A 19,900-nucleotide genomic window follows, 5' to 3' on the forward strand; every position below is an offset into this window, starting at 1 on the left:
GGTGGAAACTGACAGAGTAAGGGGCATATTATAATGAGATCCCTTTGCCACGTCACCAAGGGAGCGAAATCAGACGCGCTCCTTTTCTCAGACGCTTGCAGAAAAAGGCTTCCCAAAACAAAGTTACTGGGTTAACCATTTTCACGTTTCCTTGGTTGGTAGATGCACCGGATATACCTGATTATAGCACTTAAAACCTGGAAAAGTCAGATTTTCATGATATGTCACCTTTAAATTAATACTTTTATTCAGCAAGGATGTGTTAAATGGATAAAAAGTGATAGCAAAGACTTATATTGTTACAAAACATTTCTATTTTGAATAAATGCTGTTTCTTTTTAACTTTTTATTCCTTGAAAGAAAAAAGTATCACAGGTTCCAGAAAATATTAAGCAGCACAACAGTTTTAACACTGATAATAAATCAGCATATTAGAATGATTTCTGAAGGATCATGGGACACTGAAGACTGTGCAGAAACAAAGAGTGAAAGTTACGGTCAGTAGTTATTTTCATAAACTGATTTTTTTTTCCTCCACATAAAATTTGCTTTCAGAATATGAACATTTTTCGTATGTCTCTCAAAGGCACCGTTTGAGGTTCTGGACTGAGTGGAGTAACTGCATGTAGTGGACGTGTTTTAGCGACGTGCCTAATGCACAGGCTCCTGTTACAACCGAAGCGGTGTAATCTAAATAAGACTACAGTGTTGACACCTCAGTGCTTCAGGCAGTGAGAGCAGAAAAAAGCGGCAGAAATATTTGGAGCTGTTCTGAGTGAATGCTATTATGAAGAAATAAAACATATAAAGCTCAGATTAGTGAAGTTTCCCTTCTCACCAATGAGGACAGACAGAGTGAAATTGGCGAAGTAATGAATGGAAGCAGATGAAAGAAATCTTTTTAAATTCACCGCCGCTCACACACGCATAATATGTGAGCAGGTGTTCAAACAAAAAAGAAGAAGAAAAAAAGGCAATGGTGCTCTTACAGTAAGAGGCTGCATAGCATGAATGGCTGCCAAAAATTAAGAGAAAAATGTGGAAAAAAAGAAACCAAAACAAATGCGCTGGCAAACAAAGTTTTTCAATCTCAGGCCTTTAATATCTTTTGAAGTCATTGACGTGATCTGAAGGTTTGGATTGGAATTATTACAATAAAAGCCAACATTTATTTGACATAATTTATCAATGTAAAACAACTTTAGTCTGGGCTTGACAAGCAAAAAAAATAAAATAAGAATCAATCACCGCTCTCATTCTAATGTGTATTTGACAGCAGACCAATTCAAAATCAACAGAGCATATACAAATATTTATGATGATCTTTCTAACCGGATTAGATCGAATCTGAACCAGATTTTATAATGTCAGTCTTGCTTGCTGTTATTGATGACAGGCCTGAAGAAAGTTTACATGTGATTGAAAAACCGGAGAAGCTCAACTAAACACCTGCTCGTAAAATATCATTAAACACTCAAACTGTTACATAAGTGAATAGCTAGCTAGTAGTTGGGTCACACTTTATTATAATTCTCTAACCATTAACTATGACTTTTGCCTCAATAAACTCCTAATTTGCTGTTTATTAATAGTAAGGTAGTTGTTAATTTAAGGTATTGGGTAGGATTAGGGATGTAGAATATGGTCATGCTTTATAAGTACTAATAAACAGCCAATATGTTAATAATAGGCATGCTAATAAGCAACTAGTTAATAGAGAGAATCGGTGCCTATACTAATGTGTCACCAGTAGCTGACTTTGTAGTAGCAGTGGGAAAAGAACTGCTAATGTGATCAAATATAAAAACCCAAGAATTATACAGTATATATATATATATATATATATATATATATATATACACACACACACATACATACATATGTACACATCCATCTTTGACTGTCATTTAACTTGTAGCCATAAACCGACTGATATTATTGAAGAGGACAGGTATCTCAAATCCCCTTTTTTTGCTCAGAGCTGTGTCAGGTGTTTGCTGGCGCTGCTTAACACCTGTGACTGAGTGAGTTTAAGGATATCTGTGTGTACACCTTCCTTCAGGTGTGTCCTAACTACACTGCATGTTTTGATGTGCCTCAGCTACCTCTGATGAAGGATAATAACAGAAAAAAAGCAGCAAAAAACTAATCATGGATTAGACAGGCCTTTTTTTTTTAGAAAGATGTTTACTGACAGGTTATGTGTCATATCTGTTGACTCTTGTCAAAGGTTCAGAGGTCAAAAAGAGAAATATGATCTCTCTCGCTTTCCCTCTCATCTCGTTTCTCATTCCATCATTCTTTCTGCTCCGCATTGACACGTGAGATACGAGTTCGGATGAGAAACAGACATTAATGAGGCTGTTTTTAGCATCGACAATAATTCTGAATCCATGGGGAGTGACAGCAATAAGACTTTTATTGCAGTCATTAGCAACAGTGCATCAGATAGCTTAATGCAAGCAGTGCCATTGCATTAGATCTCCTTACCTCACAGCCACATTTACGATGCCCTTCCTTATCTGACAGTCTGGAGTTAACCTAGTTACCTTAACTCGCATCAATCTCTCTTAAGAATGTTGCGGAATGCTGGCCTTCCCCCCGCCACATCCCAAGCCGACGTAAAAACCATCAAACAGACGTGCAGACACCGCTGCTGGGTTGTCGTGGTTACATGAGATCTTAAGCATGGCACCAGTCCAGCTCATCAAACGCATAAACCATTAACCAGCCTGTCAAGAGGGCCCTTCGTCTCTGAAAACTGTGACAAGGGTAATTTGGGGGATTTTCAGTCAAGCGTCATGCCAAGGCAAATATCGACACTAATAAAATAATTAGAATGGGCAGCAGGCACTCTTATAGAGCAGCTCAACACTATCAAACCGTGGCCAGAAAAAGGATATGTTGAATTTCCTTTGTTGTGGGAAGACAAAGAAGCAATGTATGGGGCAGGGACAGCAGGTGGGAGTGGTGAAGTAGAGTGAGATAAGACCATCATTTTATGGAGGAAAAGAAAGAGTGAGAACAAAATGTTCATCTTAAAAAAAACTAAACAGGAAATGATGTAACTGACTTGGTCCCATATTCAATCAGCTGCAGCTTGTAATTTCCTTGTCAAAGAGAAAACCGACACTGTCTTCACACAGTCGAAAATTGCGCAATGATGGTTTCATTACAGAGCTTTGACTTAAAACACCCATTTAAGACGAATGAGGTCTGTGTCCAGAGTTTCTCACACATACGGTGCATGAGTGCCTTTGAATTGACATCAAGCAGAGAGAATGGGAGCGCAACTCTGATAAAAAGCATCAAACAGCAGTGACATGATACACATCTCAACCTGCCTTTTCTTCTACAGCACACACCTGAGCATATCTGGAATTCAGTGTGCCCTGATGCAAAGCGTGCTTTTTGCAGGACAGCGAGAGAGGGAGCAAGTGAACGAAAAGCTGAGTATTTGTTTATATTTTCAGGTTTGTTGACTTGCATTTTTCTTACCGTTGAACCCTTTGGCAAAGCCGTCTCATCGACAAGCAAGTACACAATGTTCAGGGCAACCAGGAGAACAGAAATCGCCTGCAAGCAGCACGGATGGAAACAAACATAAGCATTATAAACAGTAGAAAGAAACATCAAACCAACTTATGAAAAAAAACTGCATCAAATCACATGCTTTGTGGTTCATTATGATAACCCTGCCAAGGCTAAATAAACACATACCGTTCCAGCAAGCAGGATCAGCATCACTATGGGGTAAAGGAGGTTCTTTTCCCAGGCTGAGGCCTTCTTTCTCCTTTCTAGGACAGAGGGTGAGAGAAACCACATTGTAGTTTCTGACTAGCGGTACGTATGTTTACCATGAACTGACGTTGAGCAAATTATCCCCAATCCCTTTAATTAGTCCATTCCTCAGAAAAACTATTTCACACCAAGATAAAGAGTAAAGGCCTGTTCACACCAAGGACAATAACTATAAAGATAACGATAAAGATACATTTCTAAAAATCATTCTCAATATTAAAGAATAGCAGAGTCCACACTACAGCTATAAAGATAAAGGCACTGAGAAATTATATTGTGTAGGAATCACTTTCAGAACAATTTTTTCCAGTCATAGTTATCTTTATAGTTATCGTTCTTGGTGTGAATGGGCCTTAACTATAGAAAGGTGAAATATCTATTTAATGTAGGACAATTTTCAGATTATCTTTCAACTAGCAGAACTATCAAATAAAGACACTTTACATCAGTGTAACATTTTACAAGTTTAATGAACAAGCAATGAACAGACTTAAATGCATTATTATTACATAAAATAAAACTAGCTTAAAATTTAAAAAAGTAGTAGTCCATGTATAAATTAACATTTACCTAGATTAATAAATGCTGTAAAAGTATTGTCCGTTGTCAGTTTATGATACCAAGTGCATTAACTAATGTTAACAAATAAAACTTACTGTGAAGTGTCAAACACATACTTCTGTTTAAATGGTTGGGGTCAGTAAAATTTGAATAGAAACATACTTTTAATTAGCAGTTAAGCATTAAATTGATCAAAAGTGATGTGGAAAAAAAGTGAGAATTTTAAAGAAAAAATGTTATTAAGCAGCACAACGGTTTATAATATTGATAATAAGAAATGCTTCTTGAGCAGCAAATCAGCATATTAGAATGATTTCTGAAGGATCATGTGACACTGAAGGCTAATAATTATGCTGAAAATTCAGCTTTGCCATCACAATATTTTAAAATATTTTAAAATAGAAAACAGTCATTTTAAATTATTTCACAATTTTACTGTAAATTTGATCAAATAAATGCAGCCTTGGTGAACATAAGAGGCTTCTTTCAAAAACATCTACAAAACCTTGAACGGTAGTGAATAAGAACTACAGCTTTACTGTAGAAAATTCATTGCTTTGTATTTTATTAGTGTGTTGAAATAACAGCTACCAGTTATTTCTGGGTTAACTCGAGTAAATCCACATCTGTGTGAGCACAGTTCAGAGGTTTCAGTATAGTTCAGAAGAGTGACAAATATTAGGGATTCTCCTGCTACAACCATGAAGTAATTCTAGAACATCTTTTCTCGATGCCAGTGTCTGTCACTCCTGTGCCTCTCTGTCCTCTACCCTCTCCTTCTCAACATCTCGCGCTCTGATTCTGCTCTGGCTCTGAGGTTGGCAGGGTTCCCTGCATATGCACCATGCTGCCTCTAAATTAATGACCGCACTTGGAGAGACAGCCACAATAAAGTTTGCATCACACTCCAATATCCTAAGTGCCTTTGTGGCCTCCTCTCCTTCCAACTGCTCGTCTCTCCGGAATCATTTATAATACCCCAAAACACAGGCTGACGTCGAAAATGATACAGCCATACCCTATTTGGCCTCAGTCCAAATGACTGTTCACGTTCAATTATGCACACACTATGCAATTCAACAATATTAAGAGGAGTGGATATTGCAGCCTACACATATTTGAAACTGACAGCGCTGACAGAATCAGAGTTTAATTTGGTTTAATTAAACGTTGTTAAAAACATCTCTCACCGAGTTTGTTCCTCTGATTGCGAACGTTGTCCAGCTCTTTGTAAAGATGGTGCTGAGAGTTTGCATGGAAATAAGAGTTTGACATCGTACCTGAGTGACAGACAAAGACAGTTGGAGCTTTAGAAAAAGACAGATAGAGAGCAAAGAGCTGAAACAAAGAAAGATACTATCATTTTGTTTACCTTGGCTTATTAAGAGCTTCTGTAAAAAGATCAAACCACTAGAAAACAGCAGGGATGTGAACATAAATCAGTGGTTTGAACTTTGTTATCTTCACTGTTACTCAAGTACCTACTTAATATAATCACACCATTTGTCAGAAAATCTGTCAAGAGAGAAAAATATATTCATTTACTGAAAGTAAAAAAAACAGCTTTCACAGTGTGGAGGTAGCAGTTTAACTTCTTAAACATCCTGAGAAGCGAGAGAGAGCGTTCAGTGCCCTGCAGGAGGTTTATCACCACAGTTCAGCCATATTGTATATTTGAACAATTCTATTAAACCTTCTATTTTGCTTTGCTAATTCTCCCACTTTCAACATCTGCAACAATTAAGAAAATCTCATGAGCACCACACATCTGCAATGTCATATGTGGTTAACAGTGCTGTTAAACAATGTTTTGAAAAATAAACTATTGCATTAGTCCTTTAAAATAAATAGAATTATTGCAATATATGTTATTAGAAAAAGTCCCACTTTATATTAGGTGGCCTTTCATTTAAATTGATCATTTGATACAATGCACTTATTGTTTACATACATTGTATTTTTATTTTAAAAAACACCTGCATGTAACTACATCTGTAATTAATTTCTGTAATTACATTTATAAATACACTGTTGACCCTTTCCTTACACCTCAAGCCTACCCATACCACCAAACCTGTCCCTAACCTTACCTGTATCCCACCTCAATAGAAGCAGAAGTGTTTTGCAATGCAATATGAACACAATAAGTACATTGTACTTATTTTTATGTAAGTACATAGTAGTTAAGGCCACCTAATATAAAGTGGGACCTAAAAATTCTAACAATAAATTAAAAATTAATAATGTAATTAAGGATTAATTACATTAAATCATTAACATGTTTGATACGTTTTGTTAAGTTTTACCTCTTATTGTCAAAAAGGTTACACTTTATTTGAAGGTGTCCTTGTTACAGTGTAATTATACATTTAAGTACAGAGTTATATTAATTATATCAATTACTTACTATATGGTTAGGGTTAGGATTAAGGTTTGGCTTAGGGTTACTTGTATGTAATTATGCATAATTTATTGTTATTACAATAGTAAGTACATGTAACGTGTAACAAGGACACCTTAAAATAAAGTTTTACTATCAAAAATAGCTTATAATGAAAATAATAGGTGTACTGGCCATTCGTCATTTATTTTTTTATGGCTTATATACGTTCTTCATACTCTGAGAACAATAATGTTAACACATTTGAAAGGTGCATGTCTGATATGCTGGTCAAAGACCTAAAACCTTTATGTCTTATTTTTATGTTTTTGCCATAAGAAACTTGACAGTGTCAGGATGGAGTCTCAAGACAAAGAGGGAAAGGAGAGGCTTCTGGTGGCATTTGTGTAATTAAAAAAAAAAAAAAAAAGTTTGTTACATATTTGAAATTCAAATATCATGGTAAAAAAAAAACAGTTACTTGGAAAAAGTTTAAATTTAATTGAATTGTGCATGACATAAATTTCGTCAACTGCACAGTAGGCATGTACTGTACATGTGCAGCGCATTGATTGTGAGTGTGGATCAAATGGACAATGCTAAGCATTTGGCTGCAAGCATACACTAAGGTTTTCCATCAGAACTGAAGTATACTTTGGGAATGCATTACCCCCAACACTAGTAGTTGTATACTCTAACTGCAGAGTCTAGGCCAGACGTGTGCATGCTGTGACTGGTTCTGACGGAAGAGGGGACTGAGGTTTCTTCTGAACACTAAGTGTGTGTGTGTGTGTCAGGAGGTGAGAGTGAGAGGGCAAAAACAGAGAGGGGTTCTCCAGGAAAACCACAGACTTCTGTCTCATTTAGCTCTTATTTATCTGTTTCATGCTGATATTTTTTTTTCACCGTTTCAGTGGTTCATTTGCTCCTCAAAGCAGAGGATTGGTTTGCAGAGCCTCGGGAAGCATAGCAAGAGCCAAGACAGAGGACAAACAAATGCCTGCACCCGGACTGGTATGAAAGCATACACTCAGACAAATGCACCTAAACACACAGTTGCAAGACTGCCACAGTTCAGAAAAACGTGCTCTAATGCGCACATTCACATTCGTGCAACTACATGAATGCATTCAGATTAATACTTCAATACTTTAACCTGTATTAATGGCCTCAACTGATGACATGAGACAAAGTAGAGATGCAGATTAGGGCATTAATGTAATAACTAACAAACTTATGAATTAGCCCATATCAAGGGTCTGCAAGAGAGCGTGTGCAGGCATGTAGGATCTAAATGAAGTTACAGTCAGTTGAATAATTGTTATTAGATAGAACACAGATAAGAGAGTAAAGCAAAGTAGACAGTTTCCTCCTGAACTCTTTTCCCCCCAACTTCACCTCAGGTTTTGCATTTATGGGGTGAAAGAAGAAAAGAATGAAAATTCCTTAAATTCCTGATAAGGTAAAATCGTTCTCTCCTTAACGCCCGAGCGAGATCTTCCTGTAACGCAGAGTTTTTGAGCTTTGCCAAAATCACATTCCACATCCCTAGTACCCTTTTGTCACCCGATCACAGTGACTGCCAATGCGCCTCACATCAAACGGCAATCATAAAGAAGCGAAAATCGTTAAAACAGATTACAATTATTTTATCAGGTGTTCAAAGCAAATCTGCCTTTGGTGCTAACACTACAGAACCAAACAACCAAATGAGAGGCTATTGAAATTCATCCATGGGATTTGAGCAACTGGGCACTATCAGTTAAGATGATCTAGCTTACCTCCGTGAATTCAATAGAAAAGCACATGTTCTATGTTGACTGGCATCTGTACACTCTGTTGCGTGCATGAGTTGATGCAAAAGTCTAGTTTGGCTTTAAACATGAACACTTCCTGCATTGTGTGGATGTTTGTGTATGGGAATAAAAGTCAGCTAAAAGAAGACGTACGAGTATGAGAAAACTTCATAGTATATTTTTAATGATGTTTCACCACTTACTTATCTGATTTAAATCAAACAAAATCCTGTAGGATTAGGAAACACTGGAGCATATGGGTATTATTTCTCAGATACAGGGGGGTTAAGGGAGAGAGTTAAAGAAAGTGAGAAAACATGGGAGGGTGGTTCAACAGGGACATAAATCTATTAGATTCCTCTTCTTTTTTTTTTTTACTAAAAATAAATCAAATACAACATTATTTGTACACTACCATTTATTACTGTGATGAATTAATGCTTTGTCAAAAATGTAAGAAAACACCCAACTAAAACCAACTTAATACGCTACATTTCTTGCAACATCACCAAAACTTTGGCAGCAGAACAAATGCTAGAATTTACAGATGCAAATAATCCGCTGCTATTCAGGTAATACAGAAAATAATACAAATATGCAATAAACCATGCATTTGCCCATCATATAAAATCAAAAACACTCACCATTGAGCCTACGCTCCAAGGCCTCTTCCTGCAGCTGTATACAATAAATCTGCTCATCCAGATCCTCTAAAATCTTTACAGACAGCGAAAGAGAGGAACAGAGTGTGAGGGAGAATGAGAGTGGATGTTTAACAAATGCATACGGTGTAATAGTACTTACTGTGGGTTTGACTAGTAATTGGCCCATCACTGTGAACATGCGTGACAGTCCTACTGGAGTACACACTGATGAGAAGAGACAAGAAGCTGCTTTAAACACACACATGTTAATTTATGCTTTTCTAAAGCAAAAGTATGAATGCAACCTTTGAACTAGTTCAAATTTATCTAACTACTGTAACAGTGGCTGAAACAAGTCTAAATAACACATCTTAATATGTATCTGTTTGCTCTGGAATGTAATTGTATGAAAGTGAAAGTGACATGTGGCCAAGTATGGTGACTCATACTCGGAATTTGTGCTCTGCATTTAACCCATCCAAGTGCACACACACAGTAGTGAACACACACCCGGAGCAGTGGGCAGCCAATGCTGCGGCGCCCGGGGAGCAGATGGGGTTTCGGTGCCTTGCTCAAGGGTCTCACCTCAGTCGTAGCATTGAAGGTGGAGAGAGCGCTGGTCATTCAATCCCCCACCGACAATTGCTGCCAGACCTGAGACTCGAACCCGCGACTTTCGGGTTACCAGTCCGACTCTCTATCCATTAGGCCACGACTGCCCCAATGCACCAATACAACAATACATAGGAATAATTGCATAGGCATAACTGCCTTGTTCACAGTTTTTCTGAATTTTATATTGCCAGCAAAATTATTGTGAACATCATAAATATTCAAAATATTTCCCAGCCCTAAAGCACTCCATCCACGCTGACTGTCTTACTATTTCCACTAAAATATCTTCCAGTATATTACTATGCCACAGCAAACTGTGGTAGTACTTTTTCAGTCATTTTTTAATAACTGCTGGTCAACAAATGATATTACATAATATTACATTATACTATATTATTGCAAAGATACTATTTAAACTGAGCTGGATGTTGACATCACTGAATTAAATGATGAACTGTCTTTGAAAAATTTGTGTTTACTATTGTCATTTTGCAATATTGACACACTATTTTCCTAATTAATGCTGTTCAGTTGCTTTGACACAATCTGTATTGTTAAAAGCGCTATATAAATAAAGGTGACTTGACTTGACTTGACTATATTAACCAGCAGGCACAGATCGTCAATATAACGTCGGAAAGACGATTACATTTTGTTTGAGAATGAAAATCGTGTTGACGTCAGTATTTGACGCCAATTTGGCGTTGACTTAACGTTGGATTTTGGTTACACAACCAATAAAAAAAACAAATATCAACATCAGCTGACGTCAGTATTGGACATCAAATTAACATTGACATTAGACGTTGAATTGACATTGAATTTTGGTCACCGACCTCGCAACCTAAATTTAACCAAATATCAATGTCTTATGGCATTGTGTGCCTGCTGGGCGTTGAATTGACATTAAATTTGTCACTCGACGTCGCAGCTGAAATTTAACCAAATATCAACATCTTATGACGTTGTGTGCCTGCTGGGTAGTAAACATAATATTTTGGTATATTACATATGAACATTGTAACAACGTTCGTAGTCACGGAAAGAAGGAGGAGTAATTTAGTAATGAGTACATTTATTGTCAAAGTGGATTGTATCAAGAAAACTGTCCTGCTATGGGACACTTTGTCGAGATTTAATTTGTTCTTAATTTCCTCTAAACCAGTGGTCTCAAACTCAATTCCTGGAGGGCCACAGCTCTGCAGAGTTGAGCTCCAACCAGCTCCAAATCACACCTGCTTAGAAGTTTCTAGTGATCCTGAAGACCTTGATTAGCTGGATCAGGTGTGTTTGATTAGGGTTGGAGCTAAACTGTGCAGAGCTGTGGCCCTCCAGGAATTGCGTTTGAGACCAGAGCTCTAAACAGATGAAAATAAAAGGCTGATGCTCAACCAGGAGGTTCGACTCAAAACAGCCAAACTGCAACACTTGCCCTCCAATATGCTTAAAAACCATCCAACTTCAAGGTCTTCATAAGACAGTGCTTAATTTTCCTCACAATTTTCATACTCTTCACTGCATTGAAAGTTACAGCATCCACTGAGAGCTAAATACAAAAGTGATCGTGCATAGAGTCCACTGACAGCACGGTTTCATGTGAACTTACTAAGCAGCAACAGGCCTCCCATCAGAGAGATGCAGGAGTAGAGGTATGGCAGATAAAACTCCCATAAATCTAGAACAAGAGAACGTGACAGGCACAATAAACCACAGATCAATACATAACGGATTACATCACATGCATACATCCACAACTGCAGGAGGAGAGTTAAGAGACAAACCGTAGAGCGATTCCATGCTGGCGGCATCATTGTTGATGAGAGCGGACGCAACCCATACAATGCCCAGGATGAGGAGACCCAGCAGAAAGAGCATGACAAATGTCTCCAGCACTCGAGCCTTTATGCCCTGAAACCAACAAACACCCGCTTTAATGTTTTCAGGTTTACTTACGGCTGTAGCCAAGAGTGATTCAGAAACACACACACACAGATCAGCAGGTGTAAATGAGGCTCTAATTGGAAATTTAACTCTGGAAGCCCCGGGACTTCCCTATAACACTGACTCAATGCCAAGCCCCCTTCCCAATACAAAACGCACACACAATAGGTCACCAGATGCACAAAGAAACTAATGACCTTCCTCTCTCTCATTCACTGACACACACACAATTATATGAACAGTTATTACCATGTCCGGTCGGAGTTTGCGGCTAAAATGAAAAAGGTGGCTGCTACTGTCTGAGATTAACTCCAGAGGCTCATCTGGAAACTATTAGGAGTTTTTTTTCTGGTTCAGTAAGTGCCTTATGTGTGGCATTTAACTCCACTCCTGATTTACTTGTGTCCCTCCCCAACCTACATATTGATGTTGGTGACTGCAAGTGTTTGGAAACTGCAACACTGTGATAAGATGAGTCTGCTCTTTCACTGGGCAGAAAACACACAAACACACACAGTTCCAAAGTCTGGTGTCAGTAAGGGGTTTTTTTTGGAAAGAAATTATTCAGCAATGATGCATTAAATGTATCATGGTTTCCATGAAATTAGGAAGCAACACAACTTGTTTTAATAATAAGAAAATCACAGCAAATCAGCATATTAGAATGATTTCTGAAGGATCATGTGACACTTTGAGTAATGGCTGCTGAAAATTCAGCTTCAAATGACATTTAAAATACATAAAAATAGAAAAAAATAAATAAATTATACCAATACATTACAGTAATATTTTCTCGTATTTTGAGCATATAAAAGCAGCTTTGGTGAACATAAGAGACTACTTCTTTCAAAAAACCTTACCAATCTCATACATTTGAACGGCAGTGTACACATCCATCACTCACAATGACAGTAGATACAAGTGACAAACTGATCTACAAGCATTTATAAGCAATAATCCAAAAAATACACATCTGACCATGAAGATGATTTCCCTTCACCTGTCCCTTTCACACATTTTCAAGCGTCTACATTACCTGATTCCTTTAAACACGTCTGTCTCAATCCATTAGGGACTTTGTATATGTGCAGTATTTAATAGCTCTTCTTGATATTAAGAGAATCTAGAGCACCTCCAGGTGACTTCCTGATGAACAACATCTGCCTCATATCAATCTGCCCTCAATGGACTTTGAACCTTTGATATTTAGATTGTGAATTAGCGCATTTAAAGAATCTGTGTCCATAAATAACACTGAAAATCTGCAAAAACAACAACAAAAAATGCAAAGTTGTCACAAGGCACAAGTACAGACCTCTCAATGTATTTGGAAGCAAGAAAACAAATACAGCCGAGAACAGAGAGATGTATAGCCAAGACAGAGAGAGAGACGTGGCAGAAAAGCCATAGATGGTTTGAGCTCTTCTTCTCTTGCCCATCTAAATGCGAGCACTGCTTAATATAGTAACTCTAAAATATTCAGCATCTAGTCCATTCTCACACACACACACACACACACACACACACACTCTCGCTCTCACTCTTTCACATACACACACACTGCAGTATACTCTAATCGGACAGCTGCTAATATCATGTTGACTTCCAAGAAATGTATGTATGTCTGAGGGAGACAAGGGGAGAGATATAGGCTAGATGGAAAAGCGAGTGTTTGCATTTATGCATGTTTTATTAGTCTGATTCACTCTAAGAGGGCTCTCCCTGACCTTACACACCCTCAGTCAGCGTCAGGGTCACAAACTGCTCTCTCATGCTCCAAATCAATGTCTGCGTAACAAGCAAAAATAAAATATAATAAAGACACATTTTAAATGTTATTAATATTTAGTGCATGTCAGACTGAAGAATGAAAAGAAAGAGAGATTTTCCCAAAGAGTTTGACTGCAGGAAGAGTTTGAACAAAATTCGAATCTCTGATCTTGTACACAACAGAAACAGAACAGAAAAGTTCACAAACATGCAGTGTATTTCCCTTGTCCACTATGATTTCCTCTCTATGAACTGACTCTCATCAATAAAGGCTTAGCATGAACAGTAGTCATTACCTTCTTTTTAAGCCTGCTACACTGAAAGCAGTGTCAGAGACACAAAACAGAGCGCAGAACACACAGGGGACATGAATCACTGTGTATCAACACACACAAGCCATTGATGTGCCATTCTGACTAATACGTTAGAAGCCCGTCAAAATGACGAGAAAACAGGATATATGACTTAAGGAAGGCACTTCAGTACTTTTGAAGTTTGTGGGTGTGTTTCATTTTCTTTTTATCCCTCTTCCTACAGTGTCACCATCTTTTTCTTGTTAGCATGAGGTGTCTAACAAATAAGACCTTTGAGAACAGCTTCTGAACTAATCTGGGGTTTGTCAAGAACACAAACAGCAGGATGTTAAAAGTCAAGAAAATGTTTAAAAGAGTGATAAAAAGAAGAGATGATTCCAAAAGAAATAGAAAAGCAAACAGGCAATAATTTTTAAAAGTACTAAAACACATCCAGTGCAATAGTCAAACTAATAAGTCCCTCTAGTATGTCGCAGTGCTGATGGTAGTGAACGGTGCACACACATTCATTTGCATTCAAGTTAACCTCACAAGACACATCTCAATACATACAAACATTCACGCTTTCTAAGGCTTGACTATGGAGGCTATTATCCAATCCAGTGTTGCGCCTTTTCCCGTCAAAATACAGAAACTCATATGTTGTCATAGAAACGGGTATAGAATGGGGCGCAGGCAAAGTAAATACGCAGTGTCACGGCCTTAGCAAGCAAAGCCTGGGAGCCAGAATCACATCTCAAAAATAAATATCAGCCCTATTGTGGGCAGACTACAAAGGAAGAAACTGTCAAACACACACACACACACACACACACACACACACACACACACACACACACACACACACACACAGAGAGAGAAAGATCATTTTTAGCATGTTCAAGGTTAATGTCATTCCTAAGGAATCAGTTAGTTGATGTCCATTTGCATTGTGATAATAACCAATAGATTTTAGTAGTGCTATCTCCATGTGCATCGTAGAGAATTAGGAGGCCATAAGGATCTTCTCACTGGATTTTTTTTTAATGTTACACTGACTGGGGCATCAGGCTCTTTTCTTAGTGAAATCATAATCTTGCCATCTGTTGGACAAAATCAGAACTACAGGTCCAGGCTACACACATCTGTCTATCTGGAGCACCCTTACAAGCTTTGTGTGTACATTCAAAGGTTCAAAGAGTAATCTAAATAAGATAAAGAAGATCTTTAATGTTAAAGAAATGTCTCTTATGCTCACCAAGCCTGCATTTATTTGATCAAAAATACAGTAAAAACAGTAATGTTGTGAAATATTTTTACAATAAAAAAAGTTTTCCATTTTAAAACATTTTAAAATAAAATGTATTCCTGTGATGGCAAAGCAAAATTTTCACACTTCAGGTCCTTCACATGATTACATGATACATCAGAAATCATTCTAATATGCTATTTTGTAATTTGATATGCTTTATTATCAACGTTGAAAAAAAACTAAAGCATCCAGTTCAGTAGTTGAAAAGTGCTTCATATTTTTGTGGAAACTGCGATACATTTTTTTCAGGATTCTTTAATTAATAGAAAGTTAAAAAGAACCGCATTTATTTAAAATCAAATTAAATAAATAAATTTTTATTAAAAAAGTAACATTGCAAATATCTTTACTAACACTTTTGATACATTTAATGCATCTCTGTTGAATGAAAGTGCTATTTCTTGCCCTTTTTTTTACTTATTTTACTTAACTTCAAACTTTTAAATGGTACTGTATCATGGTTTACACAAAACTATTAAGCAGCACATCTGTTTTCAACACTGATAATGATAAATATTTCATGAGCACCAAATCAGCATATTAGAATGATTTCTGAAGGATCATGTGACACTGAAGACTGGAGTAATGTTGCTGAATTTTCAGCTTTGCCATCACATGAATATGTTAAAATATTCTCAAACAAAGAACAGTTTTTTTTATTGTAAAAATTTCACAATATTGATGTTTTACTGTATTCTTGGTCAAATAAATGCAGCCTTGGTGAGAATAAGAAACTTAATTATTCTAATTAATTCTAAAGAGAGCGAGAAAGAGGGAGAGAAAGCAGTCTTTCTCTTTCTCTGAAGCAGTCACACACTTTCCTTCCCCACAGAGTTTTGGTTTTGTTTATTACATTTGATGAAGTACTAATGCAAACACTGGCCCATAAAACGCACCAGCTACAGCTCTCACAAGCTTTTAACAAACTACCCAGTTTCATTTCCTCCAGTTACTGAATGTAATTTGCCATATATATGTCCACATTTAACCATCTAACATGGAGACTGGCACAAGCAGGCCATTTGACTTTATACTTAAAAAGAAAACATGAAATCTTGCTTTTATGGGCTTCTACGGTTGACGACTTAACCCTTCCCTGTATCAGCAGGGGGCTTTCATACAAGCGGCAGTTTCTGATCGTTTCCTCTCTTTCGCTACACACGCACGCACGCACACACACATACGTTACGCCGGTCATTCTGAGACGTGTAGGCCAACATAAAGCAGTGCTTCCCTCTCTCCTGTGTTTCTGGTTGATCAATGGCCAGAAACAGTCATGGTGCAAACGAGACAAAACGAAGCAGTACGGCTCGCTCCCGTACAAATGAGTGCAGCCCTCATAAACTACAGTAGCAACTAATCTTTATGTAGCTTTGCCAGAAGGGACATAAACCAGGAGCGACTTCAAACTGTGATGAGAGTAAGACGGAGGGCAACTTGATGCATTCCCTCCCACCCTTTCATTTTCATCTGCACGCTCTATTGTGACGCCTTGTGTTTGCTGCTTTACGGTCTCTATGAGCACTGGTGACACCCCTTGTTTGAGTGACTAATGACATAAGCTTGAATGAGCTGTAGAATTAAGAGAGCTCTGCTTTTGAACTTTTATCTTTTTAGGGTGGGGGAGTGGCTGAAATCAAAAGGGTCACACATAAAACCGCGTGTGTGTGTGTTTGGCCAAGCGAGGGTGAGTAAGTGCACATACCTGGTTTGTACAAATGTGTAAAAATGCCTTTAGCATCTTATGTGTGTGTCCTATACATAATATGACAAAGCCTCAAGCTTGCAGAAAACACACAAACACACATAACCACATACCTTTTTCGAACCGGCGAAGCCCTCGGACTCCAGGAAGAAGTAGGCAAAAGGCATCAGCACAAAGAGACAGAGATTTGAAAAAAGGGACACCAGGTTCCACAGGCCTGAAGAAAGAGAAATCAGTTTAGAAAACTAACCTGATCAATATAATTTTACACAATAACAGCAATTGGAAAACAATCCCCCCATCCCTTGTTCATTAAACATTTAGTTGGTTTAACACATTTAAAACGATTTCATATATTTTTCCTCAAAAACCAATGAATTAAAAAAGTTAAAGAATCAAACTTCTAGTCTTAATTTTTTTTCAAAACCCCAAACATTCTCGTATAAAACAACCCAAAAAACTGCTCTCAAAAGCTCAGGGCTGCGTTTGCCAAAAGCACTGAAAGCCTAAGTTGATCGTAGCTCCATTGGTTTCAATGGGTCTACGAAGTACTTAAGCTTATGATGCTTTTGGGAAACACAGCCCAGGTTAGTTTAACAGAGAAACCATCAGCACAAAAAATAGACACATGACACCACCTTGTGGCCATGACTGAAGCTAAGGAGAAAAATACTTTTTGTATTGAAATGATTAGAAATGGGAGAAGTATGGCCCCAACAACAAATTAAACACTACATACATTGTTCAGTGCACAAATCATTTTAATAAACACTTCTATGAAACACACAAATTAAACTTTTTAATTTAGATGAAAAGTATCAAAAGGTAAGGACAAATAACGTAATGCGTATTTGGAAGAACAAAGTAAACCATTAGCAGAACACAAGCAGCATTCATTTCTACAACAGTCTGTGAATGTCACCTAATGCATATACAGACAAGAGGGTACAGCCTTATGCAACCCTCTACAGTGCGAGTAAATCACTTGCATATGCGCCTAAATCTTCACTCTGAGACATCTAAATGATGTCTAATATTAGCCAATGGCTAATAAATTCTTAGATTTTACTCGCCAGTGTGTGAGTTGGAGTATAAGTATAGCACGGATATATTTTAACTCGCCGAACACTCTCTGACTGAGCGCTTCGAACTTTCTCTCTCCATCAAGCGATCTGTGCTATTTTTCAGTTCATCTCAATGGATGCACCTGTATTTAATTTGACATACCGTAATCTCTAGTGTGAAGGCGCATGACTCGCCATCGCTTTGTCTCACACACACGCAAAGCAAGAGCGAGAGAGAGAGAGAGACACGCTACATGGAAATTATATTCTTTGTTGTATTTTCCTGTCAAAATAACAGAGTTGCTTTGGAATTCTTCAGCTTTTAAGAACAGCTGGGTTTTCCGGTAGTGGGTGGAACTAATACGCAAACGGCAATCTCATTGGCTGGTGCTCACCTATTATCGTCCTTGTTTTGATTTTAGTAAATCAATTCAAGCGAACGCACACAACCTGATTAATATTCATGAACCCAGCAGCTCGTTAATCCTTAGTGTGTTTTAGGTCCTGTTTACGCCTGGTCACTTCATTTCGTTTTGTCTGATCGGATAGCTATCCGATCGTGAAAAGACCAGGTCTAAATGCCCTCCGAAACACATTCGAGACGGATATAAATCGCTCAAACCACTTCAGGAGGTGGTATTCCAGATGAAACTGGACAAGTGTAAATGCATCTGATTGTTGAAACCACATATGCAAATTTTACTCCTCCCAAAACGTTAAAATAATAAACGTGTGAGAGCGTGTTATAGGCGATATGACATTATAGTCAGATATGACTGCGCTAATGCAACACGCATTGATGCGTGAGCATCAGCAGCTGAGCATCTCTTCAGCGACGCGCAAACTGCCGCGAATGAAACTGAAAGTAAGACGCAGACGCTCAACACACAATCATCTTCATTAAAGTAGTAAGACAAACTTATCTTTCCAGTGCTGATGCCGCGCGCTCTCCTATTGCGGGCTTTGATCTTGAAATGAGCTGATAATTAATAAAATGCAGCACTTATCTTTTGATTTTGTTGACGTGAACGCCGTTCAATTTAAATATAGCGCGGGAATTGAAGATCGGATTTATATCCGTTTTGCAACAACACATTTATGTGGCCAAGGGTAAATGGAAACGTTTTAACAAATCAGATAGATCAGATAGAATCAGCGAAAACACATGAAATGACCAGGTGTAAACAGGCCCTTATACTGTTATTAGTAGTAGAATTCGTAGTAGTATTATTTGTTTTATTATAGTTTTTTCCCCTTTTTTTACAGAAACACTAAATGACAAACAATATCTTAAGCATCACCACCAGTCCTAAGTTCAGTTAAAACACAAATATGCATTCTAATTACTAAAGTTCTCATCATATAATGCTTAATTATCATAATATCATATTATAATGCTTGATTGACTGATGTTAAATGTACTTTCAGATATTTAAAAAGCTGTGCCATTTTACAAACATATATATATATTTGTATATATATTAGGGCTTTCAACGTTAACGCGTCAACGCATGCGATTAATTTTACAATCCTTAACGCGTTAAAATAATTTTTGCCGTGGCGTACAGGAGTCGTACAGTAAGCACGCGTGTGTCCGTTATAATAATGCGTGTATGAGTGCTCTTGACGCACTGACCGCACATTGTATTTATGCACAGGCATTTCCGTACATTCACGTTGTTTCCACACACATTCACGATAATGTTTTGATTTGTTATGTGTATGTTGCTGTTTCGTTATTCTGAATGGATCCGTGTACTGTAGTAGATATATGCAGTCAGCAGGCGGTTGGTTTAGTGGTATTTTGGCATCACCATATGGTCCTGTTTGGTATCGCAACTTGACTTCTCTAAAATGTAAAAAAGCTATTTGCTGTTGCACTGTACACATACTATACAATTCAGATATATATATTTTTTTGCATTTTATTTTTCTTTCATATGTGCTTATATGGGCTCCTTATATCATTTGGTTCTTTGGTGCCCTTTTGGAGTTTCTAAGTGTCCTTTTTTGGAAAG

General features: G+C 37.6%; 1 protein-coding gene across 1 annotated transcript in view; it reads right to left on the reverse strand.

Annotated features, from left to right (window-relative positions):
* Positions 1–3,268: 3,268 nt before the first annotated feature.
* lmbr1 (limb development membrane protein 1) overlaps positions 3,269–19,900 on the reverse strand; it is a 28,864-nt gene continuing 12,232 nt past the window's right edge. Inside the window, exons 5-13 of the mRNA XM_016481282.1 lie at positions 16,932–17,035; positions 11,579–11,705; positions 11,404–11,472; positions 9,343–9,407; positions 9,183–9,255; positions 5,553–5,642; positions 3,721–3,797; positions 3,499–3,576; positions 3,269–3,295 (exon numbers count right to left, since the gene is read on the reverse strand). Coding sequence (XP_016336768.1) covers positions 3,269–3,295; positions 3,499–3,576; positions 3,721–3,797; positions 5,553–5,642; positions 9,183–9,255; positions 9,343–9,407; positions 11,404–11,472; positions 11,579–11,705; positions 16,932–17,035 — 710 coding nt within the window. The remainder of the gene's footprint in view (positions 3,296–3,498; positions 3,577–3,720; positions 3,798–5,552; positions 5,643–9,182; positions 9,256–9,342; positions 9,408–11,403; positions 11,473–11,578; positions 11,706–16,931; positions 17,036–19,900) is intronic.

Source organism: Sinocyclocheilus anshuiensis, unplaced genomic scaffold (genome assembly GCF_001515605.1).
Source record: "Sinocyclocheilus anshuiensis isolate Anshui unplaced genomic scaffold, SAMN03320099.WGS_v1.1 scaffold613, whole genome shotgun sequence".
Classification (NCBI taxonomy): domain Eukaryota; kingdom Metazoa; phylum Chordata; class Actinopteri; order Cypriniformes; family Cyprinidae; genus Sinocyclocheilus; species Sinocyclocheilus anshuiensis.